The 25,091-nt window shown below is 37.3% G+C and overlaps 1 protein-coding gene across 1 annotated transcript; it reads right to left on the reverse strand.

Annotated features, from left to right (window-relative positions):
* Positions 1–1,058: 1,058 nt before the first annotated feature.
* LOC131266018 (estradiol 17-beta-dehydrogenase 11) lies at positions 1,059–23,619 on the reverse strand. The gene is made up of 8 exons (XM_058268353.1): positions 23,485–23,619; positions 21,877–22,030; positions 15,199–15,323; positions 14,314–14,424; positions 13,158–13,283; positions 12,972–13,093; positions 11,606–11,722; positions 1,059–1,492 (listed from the first exon to the last, which is right to left on the reverse strand). The coding sequence occupies exons 1-8, from the start codon at positions 23,617–23,619 to the stop codon at positions 1,288–1,290; spliced, it is 1,095 nt and encodes a 364-aa protein (XP_058124336.1). The 3' UTR covers positions 1,059–1,287.
* Positions 23,620–25,091: the final 1,472 nt, after the last annotated feature.

Consider the following 25,091-nt stretch of genomic DNA (forward strand, 5'->3'; position numbering starts at 1 on the left):
GGTTCCGATTTTCTTTCGACTAGAATTTTTATATCAAAGTGGTGATTTGTTCATTTTTATTTTATTTTTTATTTTTATTTATTTTATTTATTTATTTGCACAAATTGTCTGCCGCAAGGGTTACACAATGCTTTGATACTATGAATAGACTTATAGTTAATAGGGTAGGAAAGAAGAGGAGGCGCGAAGGCGTGAGCGGAAGTGTAACAAAGGACGATTGTAGTCAAACAGGTGGTACGAGCAGTTGAAAGCAGAGAGCGCTCGAAGGAACGGGTCGTTGGATCCAAAACGCGTATGGCGGGATGGGATATGCAAGGGGGGTCTATCGCGCAGGTGACGTGTAGGGGCATAAAATGGGACTGTAGTAACTACTACAGTTTACTAGTAACTTTGGTAAAAATACCAATGAAAAGTTAGTTTCACAACTGAATTACATTTGTGGAGGCTAGAAATAAGTAGTACAATGAAAAATTCGATGTTTTGTGGAGAATATTACTCGTTTTGATCGCGTTTGTGTTTCGGTTTGTTTACGTTTCGAATTGACATTTGACAAGAGCTAGCTCTTGCGCGATGTCGCGTTTTTCGCTGTTTCTACACTAGGCATCGTCTAGCGCGATTTGTGCGACATTTTTTTGTATGGAGTTCAGCCGTCTGTCAGGCGACGTCGCGTTTAGTGACAGGACATCGCGCTGTAGTGTGGACCCCGTGTTAGGGCAAATTTTCTCTTTAATTTGTTTATTGGTTTGCAGAGTTTTTATCTTTGCAGATCAAGATTAGCCGCCACTTTTATTTATTTTTTTTGTTATGTAAATGATATTCATTAACATTTCAAACAACGTTTCAAATGTTGTATTGGAAAGCTAGACTCTTCAAGCTATTTTAACTTTCCTAACTTTAAACTTGAATTTCCTAACTTTAAAACTCTCAATACACTTCAAACAAGTATAGGTTCCGATGAAACCTCCGATTCGGATACATGCAGAGTTAACCCTTTATTAAAGTTTTTAGTTTCAGAATAATAATGTATTATACTTTATTTCCATATTCATTCCATTTATTGCAGCATATCATACTTCATGTACTGGTCCCCCGATTTTATAACCCATGGTTTGCCTAACAAAATGCTAGCAATCACAAGGAATTTTTACCTGCTTTTTTGACCATGGCAAGATGCTGGCAAATAAGTTTTTTTAAGGCTATTAACACAAATCACTGCCCAGTGATTTCTTTTAAGAACTCCAGCTTACATGCGTCAGAAGAAACATATATGCTTTTATCTCTTAAAACTTATAGTACACGTTCGCCCGTGTACTGTCGATGTACCAGTAGTGGAGATGACTTCGTCGTGTTATTATTTACTGTGAACGAGGAATTCGCAGTGTCTCCCGTTTTGTCACAATCCGAACTATCCATTGGAATTATGTTATGTTGAGGTGCGGCGTCCGGTACCAGCCTTCGTAGGAATCCTGAATTACATCCCCAAGGAAATATCCTGCAAAATTGTAAATAGAGTAATTAGATATAAGAAATGAACAAGCGCGCACACACAGGGTCCGATAAAATATATCTTCTTCTCTATATCTATAAAAATGAATGTTTGTATATTCGTGATGCTAAAACTAAAAATCGGCTGGACCAATCTTGATGGTGTCTTAGTATGATTTGTTCCTTTTTACTCAAGCAAGGCTTAGGAAAAAAGAGAATTTGAAAATTCCCAAGGAAAAGCCGGAAAATGGGAAAAGTCGGTAAAAACGGCTTTTTTCCATATAAAAAAAAAATTACCTTCTCTAACAAAAACGGTAGGACTTATCCCAACGAAGTCTTCTGATGATTTGTTTCTTTTGGCCTAATAAAAACAATGCAAGTTGGAAAAATCCTTAGGAAAAGCCAGAAACCCAGAAAACTTGAAAAATGCTTTTTTCCCAAAAAAATTGAAACTTATAAAAATGAGTGTTGGTTTGTTTTTAAAGCTAAAATTCAAAATTGGCTTAGCCATTCTTGACGATGTAATCAGATTATTTGTTCGTTTTTATTCATGGCAAGTTTAAAGAAAAGACAACTTTAACGTTCCCTAACGAAAAGCCGGAGAATGGAAAGATTTGTATAAATTGCATTTTCCATACAATCAAATTAAATGTACGATGTATAACTAAACTAAGAAACTGCTTGGCCAATCTTAACGAAGTTTTGGGATGACTTTTTTCCTTCTTAACCATACCGATTAAAATTGTAACAAATCATGAGTGCGAATTCACAGATCATCGAATAATTTCATCTCGGTTAATCAACAAGCGATCGCCTAGATCACGTATATTTAGTTCTGATAGGTGTTGAATGTATTTTGTTGAGTGGTAGAAAAGAGATTTGTTGCTAAACACATAGTTGGGTATTTAAGTTCAGGGAAAACTATCAAACAATTTTGCAAGTACGTCGCCGAAAGGGATATGTCGGTTTTGGCCACTAAGAACTCTTGAGTCAGGAGTACAGCAAGCAAAAAAAAAACTTAAGAAACAAGATTCCAACGTGCAGCAGCGATTCTATTCTGAGATTATTGCTTGATTCGCAGTGACTTCGCATATAAATTAAATGCATCGGAGAAATGATTATGCAAAAGCAAGGGTACCCGGTACATGGACATAGAAGTGTGTTTTAATTTTGCTTTAGAACAAATTTACACAATCCATCGAAAACGAATACCTTCGATTTGTTTGAGCCATTGCGGATAGCGATGAGTATGGTGTGCAACTTTACGAGAACACAATTACACTTGCTGAAACATGATAATTACTGGAATCTATGAATGAACTGCAATAACTAAAGCGTCTATACTTAATATTAAGATTATTTCGATGAAGCCACAAAAAGTCCCATTGATTGTGAGATACGTATAAAAATGACATCGCCGAAGATATTTCACATCACTTTTGAAAGGGAAATTTTGAATAAAAAAATCATTGATCTTCAATGAAGCATTGGTGTTGATTGAAAATGGGAGTTTGTTTACGAGTAGCATTCTATTGACTGAGAGCCACGCTACACTCAAAAACTTTGCGGCGCAAAGAGGGGAACAGCCGAAAAGTTTACGTCAGAAACTTTTCAGCTCCGTGAGCTGAAAACTGCACCCGCAAAGTTTTTGGCAGCTAACCGCAAACTCAAATGCGCCAGAAGAAGAAGATGAAGAAGAAATAAATGTAAACATAACAAATCTCAAAAACTAAATAAACGAACATATGGTGATAAATTTACGTGTTTAATTTGCAGTTACAGTAATATTTTGTCATTTTATAGCTAGAATATCAATTATAAATTCACTTTAGATCAGGGGTCGGCGAAGTCCGGCCCACCAACTGATTTTATCCAAAAGTTTCAAAAAGTTTAACGATAAAGATTAAAATATTTTATCCTACCACTTTTTATGTAACTTGAGAACATCAAAATCTTCCTTCTTCCGTCCAGCAAACGGTTGCCAGCTTCTTGCCTACGCACAATACGCCTGTTGCGTGGCCTGTTGCGTTGTTGCAAGTTTTGGGTACTCAACTCGATGACCCACGATAGGGTAGTTAGCCACACTTCACTCATCAACAGATTATCCATCTTTTACTTTTTGTGTGAATTGAAATAAGATCTTGTTTGCTTTGAAGGAAGATTTTTGAGTTAACTGAAAAATCAAAAACAAAAACCTCTTTGCGCCGCAAAGTTTTTGAGTTTGCGGCTCGTGTAGCGTGGCTCACAGAATTGGTACCGCAAAACGCGGCTACACGAACCGCAAAGATTTTGACGTAAACTTATACGGTTTTTGAGTTTGCGGTTGGAGTTTGCGGCTCGTGTAGCAGGCCGGTGACATCAAAATGCCAGCAACTAAAAATGATTTATCACAAATGTTTATGTGAATGCCCCATAGTATCGAAACTAAGATTGGTTGAGTGCACGTACAATTTTTGCTGCTTAAAAAACCTATGCTAATGACTCCAGCTGGACCATTGCGCTCATATAAATTGATTAATCGTATTGAAAATGAAAAACAAGCCGTGAATTGTTCACTGGAATTTTAAAACATTCTTTGTCTGACATGCCGCGACTTAAAGATGGATCTGTTATTGTTATGAGTCGATATCTTCAGACACCAAATCAATGGGGCTTCCCTTGAATTGTAATGCTTTGTTTTTTTTTCAATATTAGTGTATTATTATTATTGGACGAGGTGAACTTCGTTGGGTCAGCTTGTTATATAATATAAATTTGGATACTAAAAGAAATCTGGTTATTTGTTGGTAGAAACTATCAGTAGCTTTTGATGATTTACAACTTTTTTGTATAGCGCTTCATTCACTTTACAAATTGATATCCCCTTTCTCATTAGGTAAAACAAACTCAGGCATTCAGAAGTATAAAAAGGGGAATAAGTATGTGTGAACGTTTTAGTTACATAATATCCGGAACTTGTCGATCGTACAGCAACAACCTTTGATTCTTTGTGGGAATTGATCTTAATATTTTTATAAATGGCATGAGATTCTCTAATCACACTTTGTCTCTCTTCGAGAATAGTTACTGTGACTTATTCTCGAACGGTCTATTGTAGATCGATTGTCTGCCGTTCGGTATACTGCCCGGTTGACGGAAATTTTAATTTTTGCTGCTATCATGTAGTTCCAGCAAGAGTCCCAGCAATCTGCCATGGAAAAACTTGCTGTAACCACATGACAGCTGCAAAACATTTTTGAATTTTTGTCAACCGGAAATCGTCTCAGAAATTAAGAATATCGCTTTGAAAAATTTCTACTCCATTTATTCAAATTACAAGCTGACCCAACGAACTTTGTCCCATGATCAGTTTTGCAGGAACACTCGCACATAGTCGATTACCTCACGTTACCATTCACGATCCAGTACAGGATAGATACTTCATTGTAGATCATTCTTTTCAGCACATCAAAAAGATCAATGTATTCAAAGTGTAGAAACTTTAGTTCTTGCAGTTCGTTCATCGATTCCAGCGAGCATAATGTTACAGCAATTGTAACTGAACATCTTCTTCTTATGTGGCACGACATCCCCTAGTGGGACAAGGCCTCTCTCCGAAGAGAGTTTGTGTGACCGAAAGACGGTATATTATAGATCGGTGGTCAGCCGTTCGTAATACCGGAGGGTGCCAGACTCGAGATTCGATCCCACACCTGTGGTGTGGTGTTTCCTCGCGCTACCGCTGCGCCATGGGCACCCCCCAACTGTAACTGAACATGCTTCTCGAAAAGTTGTACATACCATATTCGTCACAGTCCCGTATAGCTCAAACCAACTGATGGTAGTCGTTTTGGGTGGGTTGTCTAAATTTGTCCTAACGCAAGAAGGTAACACACCTGGATTTCCATGTACTACGTAGCCTTATTTTCGCATAACTATTTCTCCGATGATGCATTCAATGTATAACATCAAAGTAACTGCGAATAAAGCAACGATCTCGAATCGCTGCCCCAAGTAGAAAAAAATAGTCAATCTTGTTACTTGTGGTTTCTTTTGCCTGCTGTACTCCTGACTAAGGAGTTCTCGGTACATGTTTCAACCATCCTCCAAAAAAGCTGGAAACTGAAATAAAAAATAGAAACTGTGGGTTGCAAATAACGTATCGGCTCATTTGATACTTTCGTGCGTGTTTTGAATGCCTTACACAATATAGGCCAATATGATATGAAGTTGGTGTTTTCATACAAACGAAGTAGGATTACCGAGTCCGCTGGCTCCATGGATCAGAAATTTTCGCAATTTGATGTGATGGAATCTTGTTCACCTTCCGTAGAAAAATGTGTACGTGCAGCAAACCTCTTTTCTGCCACATAACAAAATACATGCCACCAACACCTATTAGAACCAAATATACGGGAACTAGGCGATCGCTTGTTGATTAACCGAGATGTAAAAACTCGATCAACTGTGATTTAGGATTTCGTAATTTGTCATAATATTAACGCTAAGGGAAAAAAATGATGGTAGGAGTTATAGTGTAATGTTAGTAGAATTGAAAGAAAAAATTGTAAAATTGATAGATTATATGGAAAAAGCTGTTCGTATCAGTGGCGTCTCGTGAGAAAATGAGATGGTTGTGCACCTTCAAAAAAAGTAATACCTTCTTAGGTAAACCATATAACATGGTTTATTAGAACCAGAACACGACACACGAGGACGAATTTGGTCAGGATGTTAAGTAAAAGAATAGTTTGAGGAACCGTGAATGGTCTATTTAGCTCTGCAATCTTTAATTGCTACTAAATGGATCTACATGAAAAACGAGTTTAACAGCTCATCTACGATGTCCTGCTCAATGTTGATGTATACATTGACTGGTAATTTCACCCTAAATAGAACAATTGCATGAAAAATCATTCGAATGAAACTGTGTGCACCAGCAGTATTGCTTAGACATTTTTTAATTAGCTTTTAATTGTTGGCTATATTTGCGTGTTTGTTTCTTCGATTTTATTCCAAAGTTTTATTTTCTTCCAAATTTACTTCACGAACGTCAATATCTACTCGATAAATATATCCGCGGTTAGTCAATATCTGTGAATCAAATTTTTATTTGGTAAGTCAGACTCGCCTCGGGTCCAACCTGGGTACAATCTAATGTGCACAGGAAAGGCACCTATACATCGACAATTTCACATGGACGCATTCAACACATGCACGAGAGAACTAATGTGTACATATACGATTGGCTGGTGCACTGGCAGAAGTGCCCACCCGTAAACAAAACTGATCGACTTTCCAACTGGATTTTGACTCTTGCTAATAAGAAAACTAGCGCTTCTTGACCGTTCGTAATGAGAATGGTATTATGAGACTGTGGTTAAGAGAAATGTTCTTATTTGATTAAAGATGCTCGTTTGTAGCAGCGGTGCACCAGCAGAAGTGCCCAGCGCAACGTTGTAAAGCGATACAAACAAATCGGGCACGCCACACACACCGCGGTTGCCGCAGCATCTCAAGCTCTACCGCTCCAGAGCTTTTTAAACCGCGTCAAGTATTCAACCCAGAAATGGTGGGTTTTTCGTTTTGTATGGGAATGACAACGCAGCGCGTTGTCAAAAAATCTGGATCGAGCACTTTTTTGAACGCCAGAAATGCCTTCAATTTCAAAAAAAAAGGGACGTTACAATTTTTGATACGAAGTTAATTTTTCAATAAACGATACCATGTTATTATTTATTGTTCGTGTTAAGATGGTATTCGTTATTCGCGATATTTTTAGTAGTTTATTATTCCAAAACTTCATGTGAATAATAAATGTTTCTTATTTTGATTTTACTTTCCCGTGTTGACAGTGGTGAAAAGGATGGAAGGAATACTTCTAGAACAATTTAACTCTCTCGATGTGTTTTCTGGTTTGGTGGTACTTTAACATCCGGCATCCGGCGCGGTTCCTCCCGCATTTCCCATTCCATGTCTCTCACCGCAGATACCGCTTTCTCTCCTCAAGGCTTCTGTAAACTTTTTGCCACGCACTTTCCAAGCGTTTTCGTTGGCCAGGCTCAGTCGGCGGCCCCTGGCTCTACGGGCCTTGCTCATACCCCCCGTGACATCCTCACTTGCAACCTGCTGGAGATCAGCGAGGGTGTTTAGTGTGGTGCCTAATAACGGGCACTTGCTGTATGCTAACCATGTAAAATTATTCCTTCCCGTATCCTCTCCTTCCATCTTCTTACTCCTTCAAGAATCCCTCAATCGCTTTGCACATTCAATTGTTGTGTTATATCCTTCAGACGATCCGCTGGGGTGACCCACCACGACTACTGTATTGGTAGCGCAGCTTTGTCGCGGGTATCGGCTATCAAGGACCTTGGAGTGTGGCTGGAAATCACCTTGTCCTTCTGCGTGCAGATTGATGATGTGGTATTCAAGGCCAACCGTACTCTGCGGCTTATTTATCCCCTAGCGTCGGAGGTACGGGACCCACGCTGCTTGCTGGCGCTTTACTGTTGTTGTAGTTGCGTATGCTTCCGTGGTATGGACCCCAACTGGTGTCATTGCCTTGGGACGGTTAGAGGGGGTGCAAAGACGCTTCACGCGTCTGGCCGTAAGGTGTCTTCTCGGCTACAATGCCTGCTCCCTTCTGGCTCACGAGTCACGATGTCTATTGTTGGGGCTATCCACGAGTCAGACTCGCCACCGGTACACTCAAGCTACTTTCATCGCCCAACTTCTGCACTCCACTGACGCTCCGGAACTCCTGTCCCATATTCCTCTCTATGTCCCTTCCTATATCCTTCAGGAAAGGTCATCTCTCTGTATTCCCACAATCCGTACACATTTCTCCCAGAATGATCCATTCTGTCTGCGCCATGTCTTCCTTCAATAGCTCTAGTCACCTGTTTGATTACAACGTCTCCATCCCTTCCTTTCGCTCACGTCTTACCAATATAACAAATTCCATAATCAGAAAACGTTATAGAATGTCTTCATAGAATGGAAAATATAGCGTCGCATACATAAGTGTAAATTTATAACGACCTAATACAGTTCCCCTATCATTGAAACGAGAGTATTAGAACACTCGTTTAGTTGTCCGTTATAGTTAACGTTGATTATTTGAATTGTTTTGAAAAGACAATTCAGAGCTTTCGGTAGAACGGGACATCTTTGGGAAAGAGCGAGAGGCTTCGCGGCTACGCAAAACGCGCTAGGATCAAGCAAATCGAGTAGTTTCTGCGTTGTCAAATTTGACAACGCGCTGCGGAACGCGGTCTGTGTGGCAGCGGCGAATAATTTTGTGATTCTTTTTATAAATGAATGACTGTGCAGTGCACAGGTTGCTCAGGTGGACGAGACGCCACTGGTTCGTATTCTTCCATTTTTCGGCTTTGCATTTGTAATTTTCTTCCTCCTTTCTTCCATTTGTAATTTTTTCCCTAAATTTTGTTTGGTCCAAAAAGATCAAATAATCCCCAGACTTCTTTAAGATGCGCCAAGCAGTTTCTAAGTTTTAGTTGTAAATTGTATGTTTGATTTTACGATATGGAAAAGTCATTCCCATTTTCCGGTTTTTACTGAATATATTTTCAAAATTTAGTTTTAAAACTTCCTTGAATAAAAGCGAACAAATAATTCGAAGACATCGTCAAGATTGGCCCATCAGAATTTGAGTTTTGGCGTCAAAATCACTCATTTATTTATAAATTAACGTTTCTACGAATTTTCAAATTTCTCGGCTTTTCCTTGAGAATGTTTAAATTTTCGTTTTTACTAAGTCTTCCTTGGATAAAAACGAACGAATCAAACGAAGATATCGCCAAGCCAGCCATGGTCCGGTCGATTTTGAGTTTAAGAGGCACGAACAAACAAAAATCTTCTCTATATCTATAAAAATGAATGTTTGTTTGTTCGTGATGCTAAAACTTAAAATCGGCTGAACCAATCTTGATGACGTCTTCGTATGATTTGTTCCTTTTTACCCAAGGAAGGTTTAGGAAGAAAGAAAAATTGGAAATTCCCTAAGGAAAAGTAGGAAAATGGGAAGATTCATAAACTAAGAAGCTGCTTGCCCAACCTTAACGATGTTTTGGAATGGTTTGTTCCTTTTGTACTAAACAAGATTCATCGAAAAAGAAAGGTATTAAAATTAAAAATTAATGAAAATAGAAAAATTCATAAAAACAGCCTTTTTCCATATAATTGATCAATTCAGCTATCAGTTCAGCTGCAAGAACTAAAGTTCCTACTCTAAACACAATCATCATTTTGGTATGCCAGCTTAAAAAAAGTTGCATCAATCAGTTGAGTCTAATACGCTGTACGACAGTGAGGTCACCGTACAGCTCGTAGAGCTCGTCGTTATAACGGCTCCTCTATTGTCCCTCCTCACATACGGGGCCAAAAATCCTCCTGAGCATCTTCCTCTCGAACACGGCTAAGAGGGTTTCGTCAGATTTGGACAGAGTCCATTTCTCGGAGGCGTATGTGAGCACTGGCACTGTGTATGTTCGGTATAGTCCCAGCTTCGACTGTCTTGACAAGTATCGTGAGTGGAAGAGATTTCTCAGACTGTAATATGACCGGTTGGCTGCCAGCACCCTAGCGAATTTCATCTTCAATGTTGTTGTCGGTGCTGACCTTTGACCCAAGATAGGTGAAATTTTGGACGACTTCAAAAGTGCGTTCACCTAGTTGTACGTCACCCCCGCGTAGGCTTTCGGCAATTGTTGGCAGGGCCACTGATGGTGCCACCATCATCTTGATTTTTCCCTCGTTTATCTGCAGTCCGAGGTTATTCGCCGCTTGCTCGATCCTTTGGTATGCTTCTGCTGCATAGGAGAGTCTTCTACCAATAATATCTATATCATCAGCGTATGCCAGGATCTGGATTGACTTATAGAAGATGGTCCCCGAAGTTTCCACCTTCGAGTCTCGGATGGCCCTCTCTAGCGCTAGGTTGAAGAGTATGCAGGCAAGGCTTGGTGGTAGCAAAGGATCTTGAGAGTTTTCCATCCACCTTCACCTGACAAGTGACGTTGGTCATGGGCATTCTTACAAGTCTGATTAATTTAGGCGGTTTTCCAAATGAGCTCATGGCTTGATACAGTTTTACCCTGGCTATGCTATAATATTCGGCTTTAAAATCAATGCCAAACAAATTAATTCATCGTATTGAAAATGAAGACGAAACCATGAATCGTTTAGGAGAATTTCAAAATATTCTTTAGATTTTTCTAATATGCTGCCGCTTAAAGATGTTTTAGATATGTGTCGACATCGTCATGCACTGAATCTATGGGGCATCCCTTGAGTTATAATCAGTGGCGTCACGTGCACCTGAGCAACCTGTGCACTGCACAGTCATGAATTTTTTAAATGAATCACAAAATTATTTGTTTAGTAATAGTATTGGAATTTACACTTGCAACAGTTGCGTTCAAAATTTACTTAACGCTTTACTACGCTGCGCACTTCTGCTGGTGCACACTGCTACAATCAAACATCTTTAATCAAATAAGAACAAATCTCCTAACCACATTCTCAGAATGCTCTTCTCATTACGGAGGGTGAAGAAGCGCTAGTTTTCTTATTACCAAGAGTCAAAATCCAAATGGAAAGTCGATCAGTTTTGTCGTATATGTACACATTAGTTCTCTCGTGCATGTGTTGAATGCGTCCATGTGAAATTGTCAATGTATAGGTGTCTTTCCTGTGCACATTACATTGTAGTCAGGCCGGACCCGAGGTGAGTCTGATTTGCCAAATAAGAATTTGATTCACAGACATTGACTAGCCGCGGACATATTTATCGAGTAGATATTAACCGTTTGGGTTTGGAAGAAAATAAACATTTGAATGAAAACGAGTAAATAAACTCGCAAACATAGACAACAAGCAAATAAAAAATGTCTAACAGGTAGATTCGAAGGATTCGAAGGTAGATGAGCTTTTAAACTCCTTTTTGAGTTGTAGTAATTAGAGTTATGTAAATCTGATTCAGATTCATGAATCAGAATGAATCTCTGCCTTAGATATGTATTTACAATGAATGAATTTGTGTTCAACTTTTCTATACTTCATTTTTCAAAGAGGTAGTTATTTTCTAGAAAATTACACAAGTATTAAATTTTATACTCACCACTTGATAGCTAGCATCACCCTGAGGTAACCAGGAATTATAACATATTTTTCGTTTCTCTGAACACCTTCTATTATTTTGTCAGCTACATCGTTTGAATCAAGTGTCGGAACCCATCTGCAATAGAAATTTATACGATTTGAACATAGAGTAACAAATAATGTTTCAAAAAGTACTGTACCTAAGGAGACTGTATTATTATCGTGCTCTGTATACAAATCCACTTTGCTATTTAATTCCTTTGTCTAATTAAACTTTGTTTATTTAAATTCCATACAACATTGAATGATGAGATTGACATTCATAGTTGATTTACCATAGTAACACGTTCTTTAGCTAGAAGCTTTACAATGGATAATCAAAGATTTTTTTTAATATACTCGAATGATTCTGTAGAGAACGTTATGTTTGGATCGTACTTTTCGCACTGTTGTCCATTATGTGTTACAACTAAGCTTAAACAAAAACATGATAATTATCTACGACATTTCCTTTTTTAACACTACTTTGATGCGTAGCCCACTAATGTTTAATGCATGCATTAATGTTTTCATTTTCAACGTCCACACAGCCGCAAAACTTTTCACAGAAAAATAGTAAATTTACGATTTAAATTAACTTGCACATTTTATTCTCGATACTGTGGCCATAAATCCTTACGTTCTGTCGACCTGTCAGCTTTTAGCTGAATTTTCCTTTTTGTTTATAGCTTTCATTGAGCTATCTTTTCGAAATAACAGCTGGCGTTAGATAAAAAGGTATCTAACAGGGGGTTTGATTCAACATTTTTAAATAAATTTTCATGTTCTTGCTAGACATTTCCTAACGGGTTCGCTGAAAACTCCTCAGCGCGAACAAAAATACTGCTCATTTATGTAAAGGCCGAGGCGGGCTGAAACAAAATTAGGAACTCGAAACAGCAAATTCTGCTCGAAAAATTGCTCCAGTGTTTGAAAAATCTCCTAATTTTGTTTCAGCCGGTCTCGGCCCATACAAAAATAAGAAGTTTGTTATGCGTGCTGAGGAGTTTTGAGCGTAACCGTTCGGAAAGTATAACGGGTTTTTTGTCGCTTGTGACACCAGTTGATTCTTCTTCTTGTTCGTCTTCTTGGCGTAACGACCTCTTGGTCATGCCTGCCTGTTAAGGGCTTACGAGACTTGTTTCCCTGTTGTACGTGGATAGTCAGTCCTCTCGCACAGGGGAGGGTCTGGTCTCGGTTGGGATTCGAACCCACACCGTCGAGGTGGTGAGCCCCGGCGCTCATGGGCCGATTTTCTAACAGGCGCTACCGCTCGGCTGTCGCGGACCCCCCCGCGGACCAGTTGATTCATAAAATGTATAACTTATCATAGTATCCACACTTACCTAGAGTTGACATCATCGAACATGCCTGTTGACTGTATGAAATATGGGCAAATTACAGTTGTGAAAACACCTTGCGCTCTCAGATGTTCAAGTTCCAATCGTAAAGCTTCGTCGAAACCCACCTGCAAGACATAGAAAAAACTGTGAAGTATGGTTTAGAGTACCACAAATTCTAGCGATACTTACCGCAGCAAACTTACTGGAACAGTAGTCTACCAGTTTAGATATGCCAACATGGCCGGCCAGAGAAGCGATCGTAATTATATGACCATGATCATGTTTCAACATTGCTGGCAGGAAGGCTTTTGTCGTCTATCGTTATCAATAACATAGGAAACGCAATAGATTAATCATTTAAAAATACGACCAAATAATTTCCCTAGAAAGGATTTTAAATAATACAGGGAAAAATTGGAACGTAAAAACAAAGGAGGGATTTGTTGGGGAAAGCAGGTGGGAGAAAATAGCTCAGAGCTATTTTCAACAATCTGTCCTATTAAAACGAGTAAAATAGAACTACAAATAGCAATTAAGTTACAATTGAAAAGCGCAACCCCATTCAACTGATTCCGTCGGTACATCGGTTCAGGTGAGATCATCAAAGATCTAAATGCTATAAAAATTATGAGAAAGAAAGAGAGAATTGCACTTTTTAATATTACGCGTTACGTTTAGTGGAAAAACCTGGCCTAATAAAATGTGGTTCGGTGCTTGTAAGTTAGACTTCATGTAAAAATAAGCCAATGCAATGTGTAAATTCAGCATAATGGCATAATGGATGCCAAATTTTCATCATCCTACCCGTTTTGTAGCACCTATTTCGGCTCGTTTTGTAGCGTCAAAAAATGTATATAAAAGAGACCGAAACACAAATTTGTCAATATGTAAAGAACACATTGGATAGAACAGAGATGTATCTTCAACAATCTATTCCATTTTTGATCCTTTGTTATGGATCCGTTGCGATACTTAATGTTTAAATAATACTGTATTCACTACTCTACTTGTTTCACTAACTGTCATTAATACCCTATTCGTGCTCTGTATTTTTAACATCGAACAATTTTCAAAGTGCTTTATAGACACCAAGTACTCATTCAAATTCTATGCGATTCAAGTGTAGCGCTCGAACGTGAAAACAACAATATTAAAATAAATTGTTGAGAAGTATTAAACTTTTGTTTGGAATTTGACTACGTGAAAATTATTTTTTGACAACCACCCCCGCGAACCCTGCATGGACGTGAGCGATAAAAACAAATAAAAATGTATTGTTGTATTGATATTCAACTCGGGCTCATCGCTTAAATGAGATCCCACTACAAGTAAATAAATAACTTACCCAGAAGTGTGCTAGAACGTTCACATCAAAAGATCGTTCAATCAAGTGATCCGGAGTGTCTAAAAGAGCGCGACCAGAAACGACACCAGCATTATTGAACAGCAGTGTTACCTATAAGTACCCAAAAAATTCCAATAAGAAATTTCAGACAGGGGCCGGTGAAATTGTAAGGTTTTTTTCAAGAATTTGAACATGAATTAGATATTCTTAAAATGTGATGTAAATTTCATAGTCATGAATATTTAGGTAAAAGGGTAAATGAGGCCAGGGCCTAGATCCTCGTCCTCCTATTACGCTAAAGGTTAGCTTAAAAAAATATTACGGTTTAAACTAATCATGCTGTTGCAAAACAGAGCAACGGCATGACAGCTGCCGTCAACGCACGATTGTCACCGAAACGGTAAAGTCGAAAACGATCTAAACGGTACATGGTATATAAACGGCGCGACCATTGAATTTGTCGGTTATTAGAGAATAAAGAGACACGAAAGTTTTAGCTCACTCGAGCTAGTGTTCTTAAAATCAAGTGTTACCTTTTTTCTTCTGTTGAAAATAGCTTTTCAACACATGCAGTGTAGGTGGAATGCAGGTTTATATACTTCTACATATTATTTAACCTTGTAAATTATACTACACAAGATGGAAAGTATGAACCAATAGGTATGTATGAAATTGGTAAAAGTATGAAAGTTCAACTCAAATGGAACTGAGGTTGATTTCGTAGAATAACAAATTTACAATTACTGAATTACGATGTGACAACCGTCTTAACAAAATCAAAACGTACTGAAAATACAAGAGGGAGTTAAAATGAACATGAAAAAAGGTAGTTTTTAGATTAAACTTAATTAGAGCGTACATTTGTGCTACACATCAAAAACTTACATCACCAATGTCTTCTTGAAGTTTCTTCGCATTTTTATAAACCTCTTCTCTGTTAGAGATATCGACTTTGTATCCCTTGCACAGTCCTCCCAGGGATTGTATTAATTTCACAGATTCGTCAAGACCTTCGATACATAAAAAAAAACATGACAAGAATAATTAATTAAACATATTTGACAATCTTACAAATGTAATTGAATGTATATTATAAGTATGTTCATGTAAATGCCATTTTACTTTTGCTAAATGGTAATGAATTTACTAAATGGTAATGAATTATATTTAGACAGGTATAAATGGTTTCTTTTAAAAGGTAAAATCTTCTGAGTCAATCTAGAAAAACGTGGCTTATAGATGGCCTATGTTTCCTTTCTCCACCCTAAAAGCACAAACGTAAAATGTTACACAAGTACAAATGTTCATGTTCATCATACCTTTAAAGGACAAATATAAAGTAAATAAAAAAGTACATGGTGGAGTGACACGTTCAAGGATTTGTATTGAATATGATATGGGTATGGCGGTGGATAAGAGGTTCATATTTTCGTTAATGAATTTTTCATTACTTTATTGGAGCAGTGCAGTTTCAAACTTGTTCTCATAATGCGATCTTGTTTATGAACTGTTTTCAACCCCTACTATAGATATGTGTGTGAGACAAAAGAAAGTTTTATTATAAATTAATAATATCATTTATTGAGGATAGCTAAAGGAAAATGGATCGATTTACTTGGTCGTATCAAGCCCCGAAAGATGCCCAAAGAACTTTTTTGTCTTCTTCGCAAAGACGCTCAATAAACTTTCCACCCCGAAACGACTTAATGCTTGCAAAAAATATCATTCCCACCTTCCCTCTCTTTTTTTCAGTCTGGCTGATCTTGGCCTAGTGAACTGGTATCTCCCGATGGCCGAATATATCACGACATTCAGGCTTAGCATTTTCCTCGAGCCACTTTTGTGAAATCGTTACGAATGTCAACAGGTATTTTTACCAAAACCGGTGCTGATATGTACACTGTGCCAATCGGTAAGTGGGACGGTCAAAAAAAGCACACTTGTCTGACTTTGCGATCAAATTTAGGGTACTTAGAATTGATAACAATCAATTTCGCTTATCACATATTCTTTGTCTATCTTTCTACAAAGCATGTGCAAAAAGAGAGAGTAAAAATCAGTCACCAAGCGGCGCAATGATCGAAAAAGTGCAAAAAGTCATAATTTTGCCAGCCAAACGTAAAGTTGGACACTTGGGATTACCAAGAATTTCTGCGGCTTAAGTGTTGTGCAAGCTAGTTTAGGCACGTCAAATCATTTTCTAATGATTTATGATATACTTAACCATTGTTATATGTACACAAAAAATGAATTTTGATAAATTATTTACACTTTGTGGTTGAAATATGTTACACCACTGAAAGGAATGAAATATTATCTTTTTTATCATATAAATCGATTAAAAATGCCGAAAGTTATCGAGTTTCATCAATTTTACCTAAGTTCCTGATTTGCGATACACTAACAATCGATAAAAAAGCCCATATTGACAAAAATATAACATGAAATGGGTCATCTTACAATAAACTTTTATCAAAAAACCGATGTGAGATTCATCAAAAAACCAACTGAATTGAAGACTTTTCCTCTATTATAGATGTTTAAGAATTTAATAAAATAATGAAAGCATTTAGAAGGTTCCAAACTATTTCCAGAACATACCCAGAAACTGCAGAACCCGCAAACAACGCCTTTACTTTTCAAAACCTTATATAGACGATGATTTTAGATTATGTTGAAAGGTACTCTTCCTATCTCGTACAAATGCATTAATTTAATGTGGTAATTGTCGTCACAGTAAGTATGACTTACATATGAAGCAAACATATATACTTTTGGTTAGAAATGCAGGCAGTTTTCGAACGTAAAACGGAGCTGACGAGTTTTAAAAAAATTGTTGTTTTAACTTCTATTCCTTGGAGGTCATTTGTTAATGTTGTAGGTGTTTATGTGATCAGAATGAACTGAAAAACTTGTTTTTAATTAAAGTACGATAGGTACACATCACAACGTTCATATGATGACGAAAATTATGACAGATGTTGTTGATATAGTTTGACTATTCCAAGATTAAGAGTTCCGCAAGGTAAACTATACTCACTGTAAGCTACGAATAACACAAAAGTTGCTTCTCTAAATCTGTCTCAAAGTTCTGAAGAATCTTTCTGAGTCTCCAGCTTGAAATCCAATAGCCGATCTGAGCAAAATTGTACAGTATACTATGTTACAAACACTGTATAGTATAAATTGGTAACAAAACAGCAATAGGAAGAAATTTAAGTAGAAATGTCCAATAAAGTTAGAAAAAAACTGTTGTCAAGCATCAACAAACAGTCATAGACTACAACAGAAATAACATTAAATACCAAAAACTTCTAGAAATAGTTCAACAAACCACGTATTAAACCTGAAAAGCAAGTGTCCAACTTTACGTTTGGCTGGCAAAATTATGACTTTTTGCACTTTTTCGATCATTGCGCCGCTTGGTGATCGATTTTTACTCTCTTTTTTTGCACATGCTTCGTAGAAAGATAGACAAAGAAGATGTGATAAGCGAAATTGATTGTTATCAATTCTAAGTACCCTAAAATTGTTCGCAAAGTCAGACAAGTGTTCTTTTTTTGACCGTCCCACTTACCGATTGGCACAGTGTATATACAGTAAAACAAAAAAATATCCGTACAGACACCAATTTCAACTTTAAGCCTGGTTATCTAAGTGAATATGAGAGCTAGGACAACTATTTAAACGGCATATAGTAGTCAAACTACTATTCTATACAATTGGTGATTAATATTTCGTAAAATTTACTTGTAAATATCTTTGTTTTAAGACCCCACAAAAGGCTCAGCATCGATGACAAAAAAGTAACCCTACATGATGAGTATTTTGATATTTATTGTGCCAATATTTTACATTCAATGCTTGGTCTGGCCTCCACTTGCTTCAATAATAGACTGCAAGTGCCTAGGCCATTGTTGTAAAATGTCGATATTTTTTGTAACATTAGCTGTAGCCTACCTGTGGAAATCATTGTTCATTAAAAACAGTGAACTTAATCATGAAACGAATTGTGGATTTATTACGTGAACCGTCTAAAACTATCATCGTAGCAGCGTATGAAGCGCATCCACGTTCAAATGAATGTCTTGTGAATGTCGTTTGAATTTTTCATACGCAATGTAAACCTTGTTTTTCGGTAATTACATTTAATTTCGTAACGACAAACAAGCTTAACACATCAAAATAAGTTAGAAAATGTGATTTATAATTGTTGTAATTATATTTTTGAATTTCAAACTGAAAATCTTAGCACTAGCGCTGCAAACGCACACAGGTTTGAGTGAATGACTTGTTTGACTGGTGGATATACGAATGCTAACTAGGGGTAAAGTGCCCACTTTGAGAAGGATCCCAACAAAAGAAATCGTTGCACTCATTCTACCGACCGTATCACGATAAACTTGGTATGGTAATGTAGAGGGGGTCCGCGACAGCCGAGCGGTAGCGCCTGTTAGAAAATCGGCCCATGAGCGCCGGGGCTCACCACCTTGACGGCGTGGGTTCGAATCTCAACCGAGACCGGACCCTCCTCTGTTCGAGAGGACTGACCATCCACGTACAAAAGGGAACAAGTCTCATAAGCCCTTAACGGGACAGGCATGACCAACAAGGTCGTAACGCCAAGAAGAAGAAGGTAATGTAGAGTAGCTATCTAAGCATGCATTCAAACTCATATTCTCAAGTTTATTTGATGTTTTCATTGAAAAATTATCAATTTCCAAACACGCTTTTTGTCGCTATTTTGGCCCACCTGTATACCACTTTTGGTCTACATAAAAAATGATTATTTTATGTGTTTCATGGTTTAAATATTCGTTAAAATAATTAAGAAACTTCTATTTACTTTTACCGTTGTTAAATAAGTAAGATTAAATGTTTAATTTGATATTTTTCTTCCATATCATCATCAATGGGTTTTCCAGTTATCTGATCATTTCAATGTTTGAATTTAGCGTACTGTTCCACTTTGAGTAATGAACAAAATCGGTTGCAAACGATAGAGCAAAAAGTAAAAAAATCGCCACTTTGAGATAAAAATTCCAGTCGAAAGAAAATCGGAACCGATCGTACCCAGTTCCGATTTTCTGACAATGGCGTCATTTCTGTCATTGGCGATTTGACACTATTTTACAAAATCGAGTAATATTGGTGGTCTAAAAAGGGTATTCTAGTGGCATGCACTCCAAAATTACATGCATGGGCCAAAGGTCCCACACTATTGCCAGATCATTTGAAACAAGGAAAAATTATAACGAACGAATGAATGAAATTTGAATGCAGAGTTTCAAACAGATGTCTACAGTTGAATTTCAATGAATTTCACCGTACTTAACACTGGCCAAGGCATTATACTACCAAGTTCTGAATCTTAGCATGGAATTTACCACACTTTAACTACACAAGTTGATTCCCCTTTACATCCGATGAAACAGATAGTTCTCTGACGGTTGCAGTTGTTTGTCTAGTTTCACCGGCCATTTCATGTTAACCGTGATATTAAGCTGTTGCCACCATGCCTGAGCCTTAATAAAATAACTTGAAATATTAACAAGTTTGTTACTTTTACTAATACGACTTCACCAAACCGGAACATTTCCTCAATAAATTCGGGTGTACTTGTTTGTCATCGATGTCGTGCCTTTTTTTGGAACAACATACCCTACAAATAATTTTTTTGAAATAATAAGTACTCATTGCTTAGATATCTTACATTGCCATTGTTTATCTACAATATATCGTTGAAATTGTTGTGATAGGACTCGTATTCGCTGAGATAAGCAGGATTAAACTTAAAACTAGTGATGATACGGATACAGGCTGGCCCCGGTTTTCGGCGATCTCGGTTTTCGTCGGTTTGACAAATCGTTCGAAGCTGGTTTATAGTAGCAATGCATTTGATTGCATACGATTCAATGCATTTTGTATGACAGAGGATCCGAACATGGACTCATAAACGAGTGGTGCAGATTTTCTGCTTCAGACTACTTTGCTCAATCAAAAATGTCTTTCAATTGAAGCACTGAATGTATTATTGTAAACCTACACGACATGGAAACCAAAGAAGTAAAACGGAATATAAAACGGTTGATGATAATTGATTTGATGGTAAAACACACAAACTTTGTTATAGTTTGATCAATCAAACTTCATATCAACCACTGAAAATTCAGACGAGAAGAATGTACACAACCAACGTTTATTTTGTGTCAGTCAAGCCTTGAGAAGGTATTATAAACGTAAAAACTGTAATCCGCTAGCCTCGGTTTTCGTCGCTGTCAAAGTCCCGTTTGGTGACGAAAACCGAGGCCGGCCTGTACTTTATAATCCAACTGTTTTTTAAAAGCGTTTGCCGCGATGGTGATCATTGTTCGTTCCTACGATGATTCATGCGATGATTATACGATATCATAAGAAACGTTTTTATGAAACGTTTTGGTAAAAGAAATCTGAAATTTAAAGTTTAATAATTAATTAATTTTGCATAAGAAAATTCATTTTTACTTTCGTTAATCAACGTAGAAACGGTCGACGACTGGCATCCCAGCATTCACAACCACGAGCAGTTGACCTTGATTCTTGTGCATTTGCAATGCAACTGCTTTGTACTCCAAAACAGCAGCCGCTCTTTCAAGCATTTTTATTCTATCTTACCATCTCTTTTGTTCGCTCTTATTCACTTTTTTATAACGCTTTTTTAGCTTGCTTGCTCGCTCGATACCAACTTGTTTTTCTAGATGTGCATTTGAAAGGTCGTCGAGCTTGCCACTCGACTCACACCAACTCCACTTTGATCAGTAAGTTCGACGACAGGTAAGCAAGTAACCTCGGTCATCTTTACTAGGCGCGACACTATCTTCATTAGGGTTGTTGTATCCTTTCTTAGATACCTCTACTCGTTTTGTCGTTATCTTCTGTTGTTGATACAAGAAAAGTTGAATTGAAAGAGAATATAAATAATTAAATGTTTTTGTTCTTGTGGGAATTGTTTCCAAACTATGACACACTCTATGGCACAAAATCCAGAAGTACTGAATTGATTTTACAACCTACTTCTCTTTAATTGATATACTTATTGAGTATATATATAAAAAGCTCCCAACTTTGGCACTAATTATTCGGAGTAACAGAGACTTATTTAAATCATGCTCGTCAATTTGGCCGCTATTTTAATCTTTTACACATTTTTGCCAAATAAAAATACAGTATTCGTTTCTATAAAACGCCATCCCATTTCGTATATCTTTACTTTTATCCTTCTTTAAAAATAATGAAAAAGTTTCTTCTATTTGGCGGAACGACCTTGTTGGTCATGCCTACACTATTGAACTATTAATAGGAGTTGAAAACAATATTTGATCGTGTTCATGAGGAGCTTCCTTTTATAGAGCTCGTGTTTGCTTCAAATATTTGTTAGTTAACTCCCCACACCATAGAAAGATATTTTACTCATCGAAAAGTTTTGAGCAAGATATTTTGCATCGTAATTATATGATACCTCCATAAGTTTCAGCTGTTTAACTGCTAAAGAAACCATGCTACAATAATTGTTTACACACTTACCTTCTTGATTAATATCCCACAGCACTACCTTAACTCCCAGTTTTATGAGTCGCATAGCGAGCAACCGTCCCAGTCCACCTCCACCGCCTGTCACGAGAGCTATCTCACCATTCAAATTTTTTTTGGGTATGCCAAAAATTGTATAATAGAACGCCTGAAAATAAATTCGTGGAGAAATAGGGATATGAAAATAAAAGTGTTTAACCATATCTCGTGAAGGGTATTAAATGTACGAACAACAAACGTAAACGTCCCTGGTTTTCACGGACAATTGTCACCATTGAAAAAAGCAAACAATTGTGGAAAGTGAAGTCGACAGCGGAGAAGACTCGTATGTTTACTGCCGATCAGTGGCCATGGTCATGACATTATTTGTTATTCATAAAAAACTAACATGACGTATTTACTTTGTTCAATTGTATAATATCCATCTTCAAGGTTAAATTTTCCACGGTCAGACATACGTACATTTAAGATCATTTGCTGGACTACCCCAGCATCATTTTTTTTTTCTATTTTTTAATAAGCTTTGTTGTACTTTGGGTGTATTCAAGGTTAGACAATTTGTTCATTGGACTTAGGGGCGCGATGACTTATTTTTTTATTCATTGCCTAATCAGCAATCTTCTCATGTGAACTGGATTTTCATTTGAGTTTCAAGCACAGACATGTTTGTGAATTATAAATTCGCTGCTGCGGAATACAGCGCATGGGTGTTACACCCATAAAAATCTTAATTCGATTAATCAGACTGGTGCTTAAGGCTAGAGCAATTTTCGAAATCTGATATTGCCGCCTGCAGCTGTGTGAGAAGCTACTAGAAAATATTTTTTCTTAAGCGATTGTGAAATCCTCTTCTTGCACCATAATGTTTTCCATTAAGGTAAGTCGAGTACAAAGCGGACTCATTGCACCTTAAGAAAAAAATTTAAATGCAGACACTCTTAAGGGTATGAACTCACCATTTCAGGCAAAAATGGCAAAGGAAAAAAACGTGCTTACACAACCTTGTCTTCACTATGGGCCACAAAAACCTGAAACTACACAGACATAGGAGGAGGACGATGGAGGAAGCTTTACAGTACGTTGCATCTAAGTCGACGAACCATCTAAACTTGAAACGAATGGTTGCGTAATTGTAGGAAACACTTGCATTTTGCACGTACGGCCAAGGTGTGTGCGTGTGCCTTTACCATTAGACTAGTCTGGCCGGTAAATGAAGTTTAATACATATGCTATTCGGGAAACTATCTGACATACATAAGTAAAATGTGATCTCAGCGATCCGAGCCATAAGATAGGGGAAGAGATATTTTATTATGTGTTGTTATATTACGCTCACTTTAAGCATATGTCACTTTTATTCGAAATTCAAATAATTTTCATGCAATATTCGAAAAGATACATAATATTTGGAATGCCTTATAGTTATGCATAGTTTAAATTATTAACCATATTTGACGACAATAATTATAACAACGATTGATGTGTAGTTTTTGTAAAAACTATCATGGGTTTCAAAACATTCCATGGTTTCTAGTGTCTAGATTTTGTTTATTTCATAACGGACAGTAAGTGAATATGTTTACTAAAATTTTAAATACCTACTTGAAGTATGTATCCTAGTGATGCCAACAAAAACACTAGCACATCCACTATCGTTGCACCGATTGATGGCTTTTTCCGGGAAGGATTGATCTCGGTTTGATCAAATGAGAAAGGTTTTCCGTTCGATGATAACATGTTCCAGCTTGATAATCAATATCCTATTTAGTTGAACAGCTACGATTTTGGATGAACTTTATCCAGGATAGATTTTGTTGCTAGAACTCACTCAAACACTTTCACTATTGCCACTTTTCTGGGGTGTGCATTTTCCACTTATTATAGTAATTATTTTCAAACTGGGAATATTACGAATATTTTCATGAAATTTAATTAAGTAAAATGCACTTATTTGAAAATTGACATTACAAATAAAGAATTTAACATAATGTCTTCCCTGTTCGTCCGAAAAAAAAGGAATTATATTATGTAACAGATGCAGGCGAAAGACTATAGGATACATACGATCAAAATCACACTTCATGTTACAAACACTCGATTTACATGTAGTCATAAGCAGTTGGTAAATAATAATATTACATTCATCACTCTACAAGTGTTACGGTGTTCTCACGTACTTGCGCAAAACAGTTTTCAATGTATATCACTGGTTTTTCTAATGATCTAGAATTTCGCCTAACCGGATGTATCATTTGAGTAATTTTATATTTCACTGTGTGCTAATTTTCCACAATAGGCGCAACACAATTACAATCTATAGCGTATGGGTGTTGCATGTTGTTTTCCACATTTCACCTTCATGTTGTGTGTGGTCTTAACGTTGATAGTATCCTCTCACAGTGCACGCATAACTCGATGAAATTAGGCAACATGTTATCATTTATGTAATAAAAAAGTGTACATGACCTTTCAGGAGCCAGCAAAGAAATATGCAACAAATAGTTGATTTTAAGCAAATCTTCACAACCACATAAAAGCGAACGGTGTGCAATGCAATAAATTACTCACAAATGTTTTAAAACTGCGAAAACGTAAAGCTTGCTGAGATAAAAGCAACAAACCCTTCGTACGTCATATGAGACTAAATTGAACGCTTTTCTAGAACAGCCGACAAGGTACTCACGTTCGCTTTCCAAGCTCGTAACGATCGCAACCAACATAAAAACGCGAAACTCCACCACACTCTACGGTTGGCAAGCAACTGAACGTGAGGACGGTGGTAATTGAAGTTTGTAATAACCTGCCCCTACAGTTGTCCATCTACTCTTGTCGAAGGTTTCGCTTCGTTCGTGCTTGCGTCTCGAGCGACGGCCTGCCATGGCCACTTGCACCACCGGTCTTCTTACATCGGAGCTGGCATATTTCATAGTTTGCTTTTTTCCATCGTCGTTGTACAAAACCATGGCCGCAGACCACGACAATCTTCCTTTTTGACTCTGTCCATTCGCCATTAGCTCGTCTCAGAAGTATTTTCTTTTTATTTACATCGAATATTCACTCTCCTCAGCGTTAATGCCGTCTCGTTGACCAATATGTTCTTTGGGCATCTTTGTTTAAGTCCACCAATAGTTCTACACGTCTTGTGTTTAATTACAAACCTGGGATGAATAAAGTTTTTCTTGTCTGTAGCTTGTGATAACCATGCGGAT

Source organism: Anopheles coustani, chromosome 2 (assembly GCF_943734705.1).
Source record: "Anopheles coustani chromosome 2, idAnoCousDA_361_x.2, whole genome shotgun sequence".
Classification (NCBI taxonomy): domain Eukaryota; kingdom Metazoa; phylum Arthropoda; class Insecta; order Diptera; family Culicidae; genus Anopheles; species Anopheles coustani.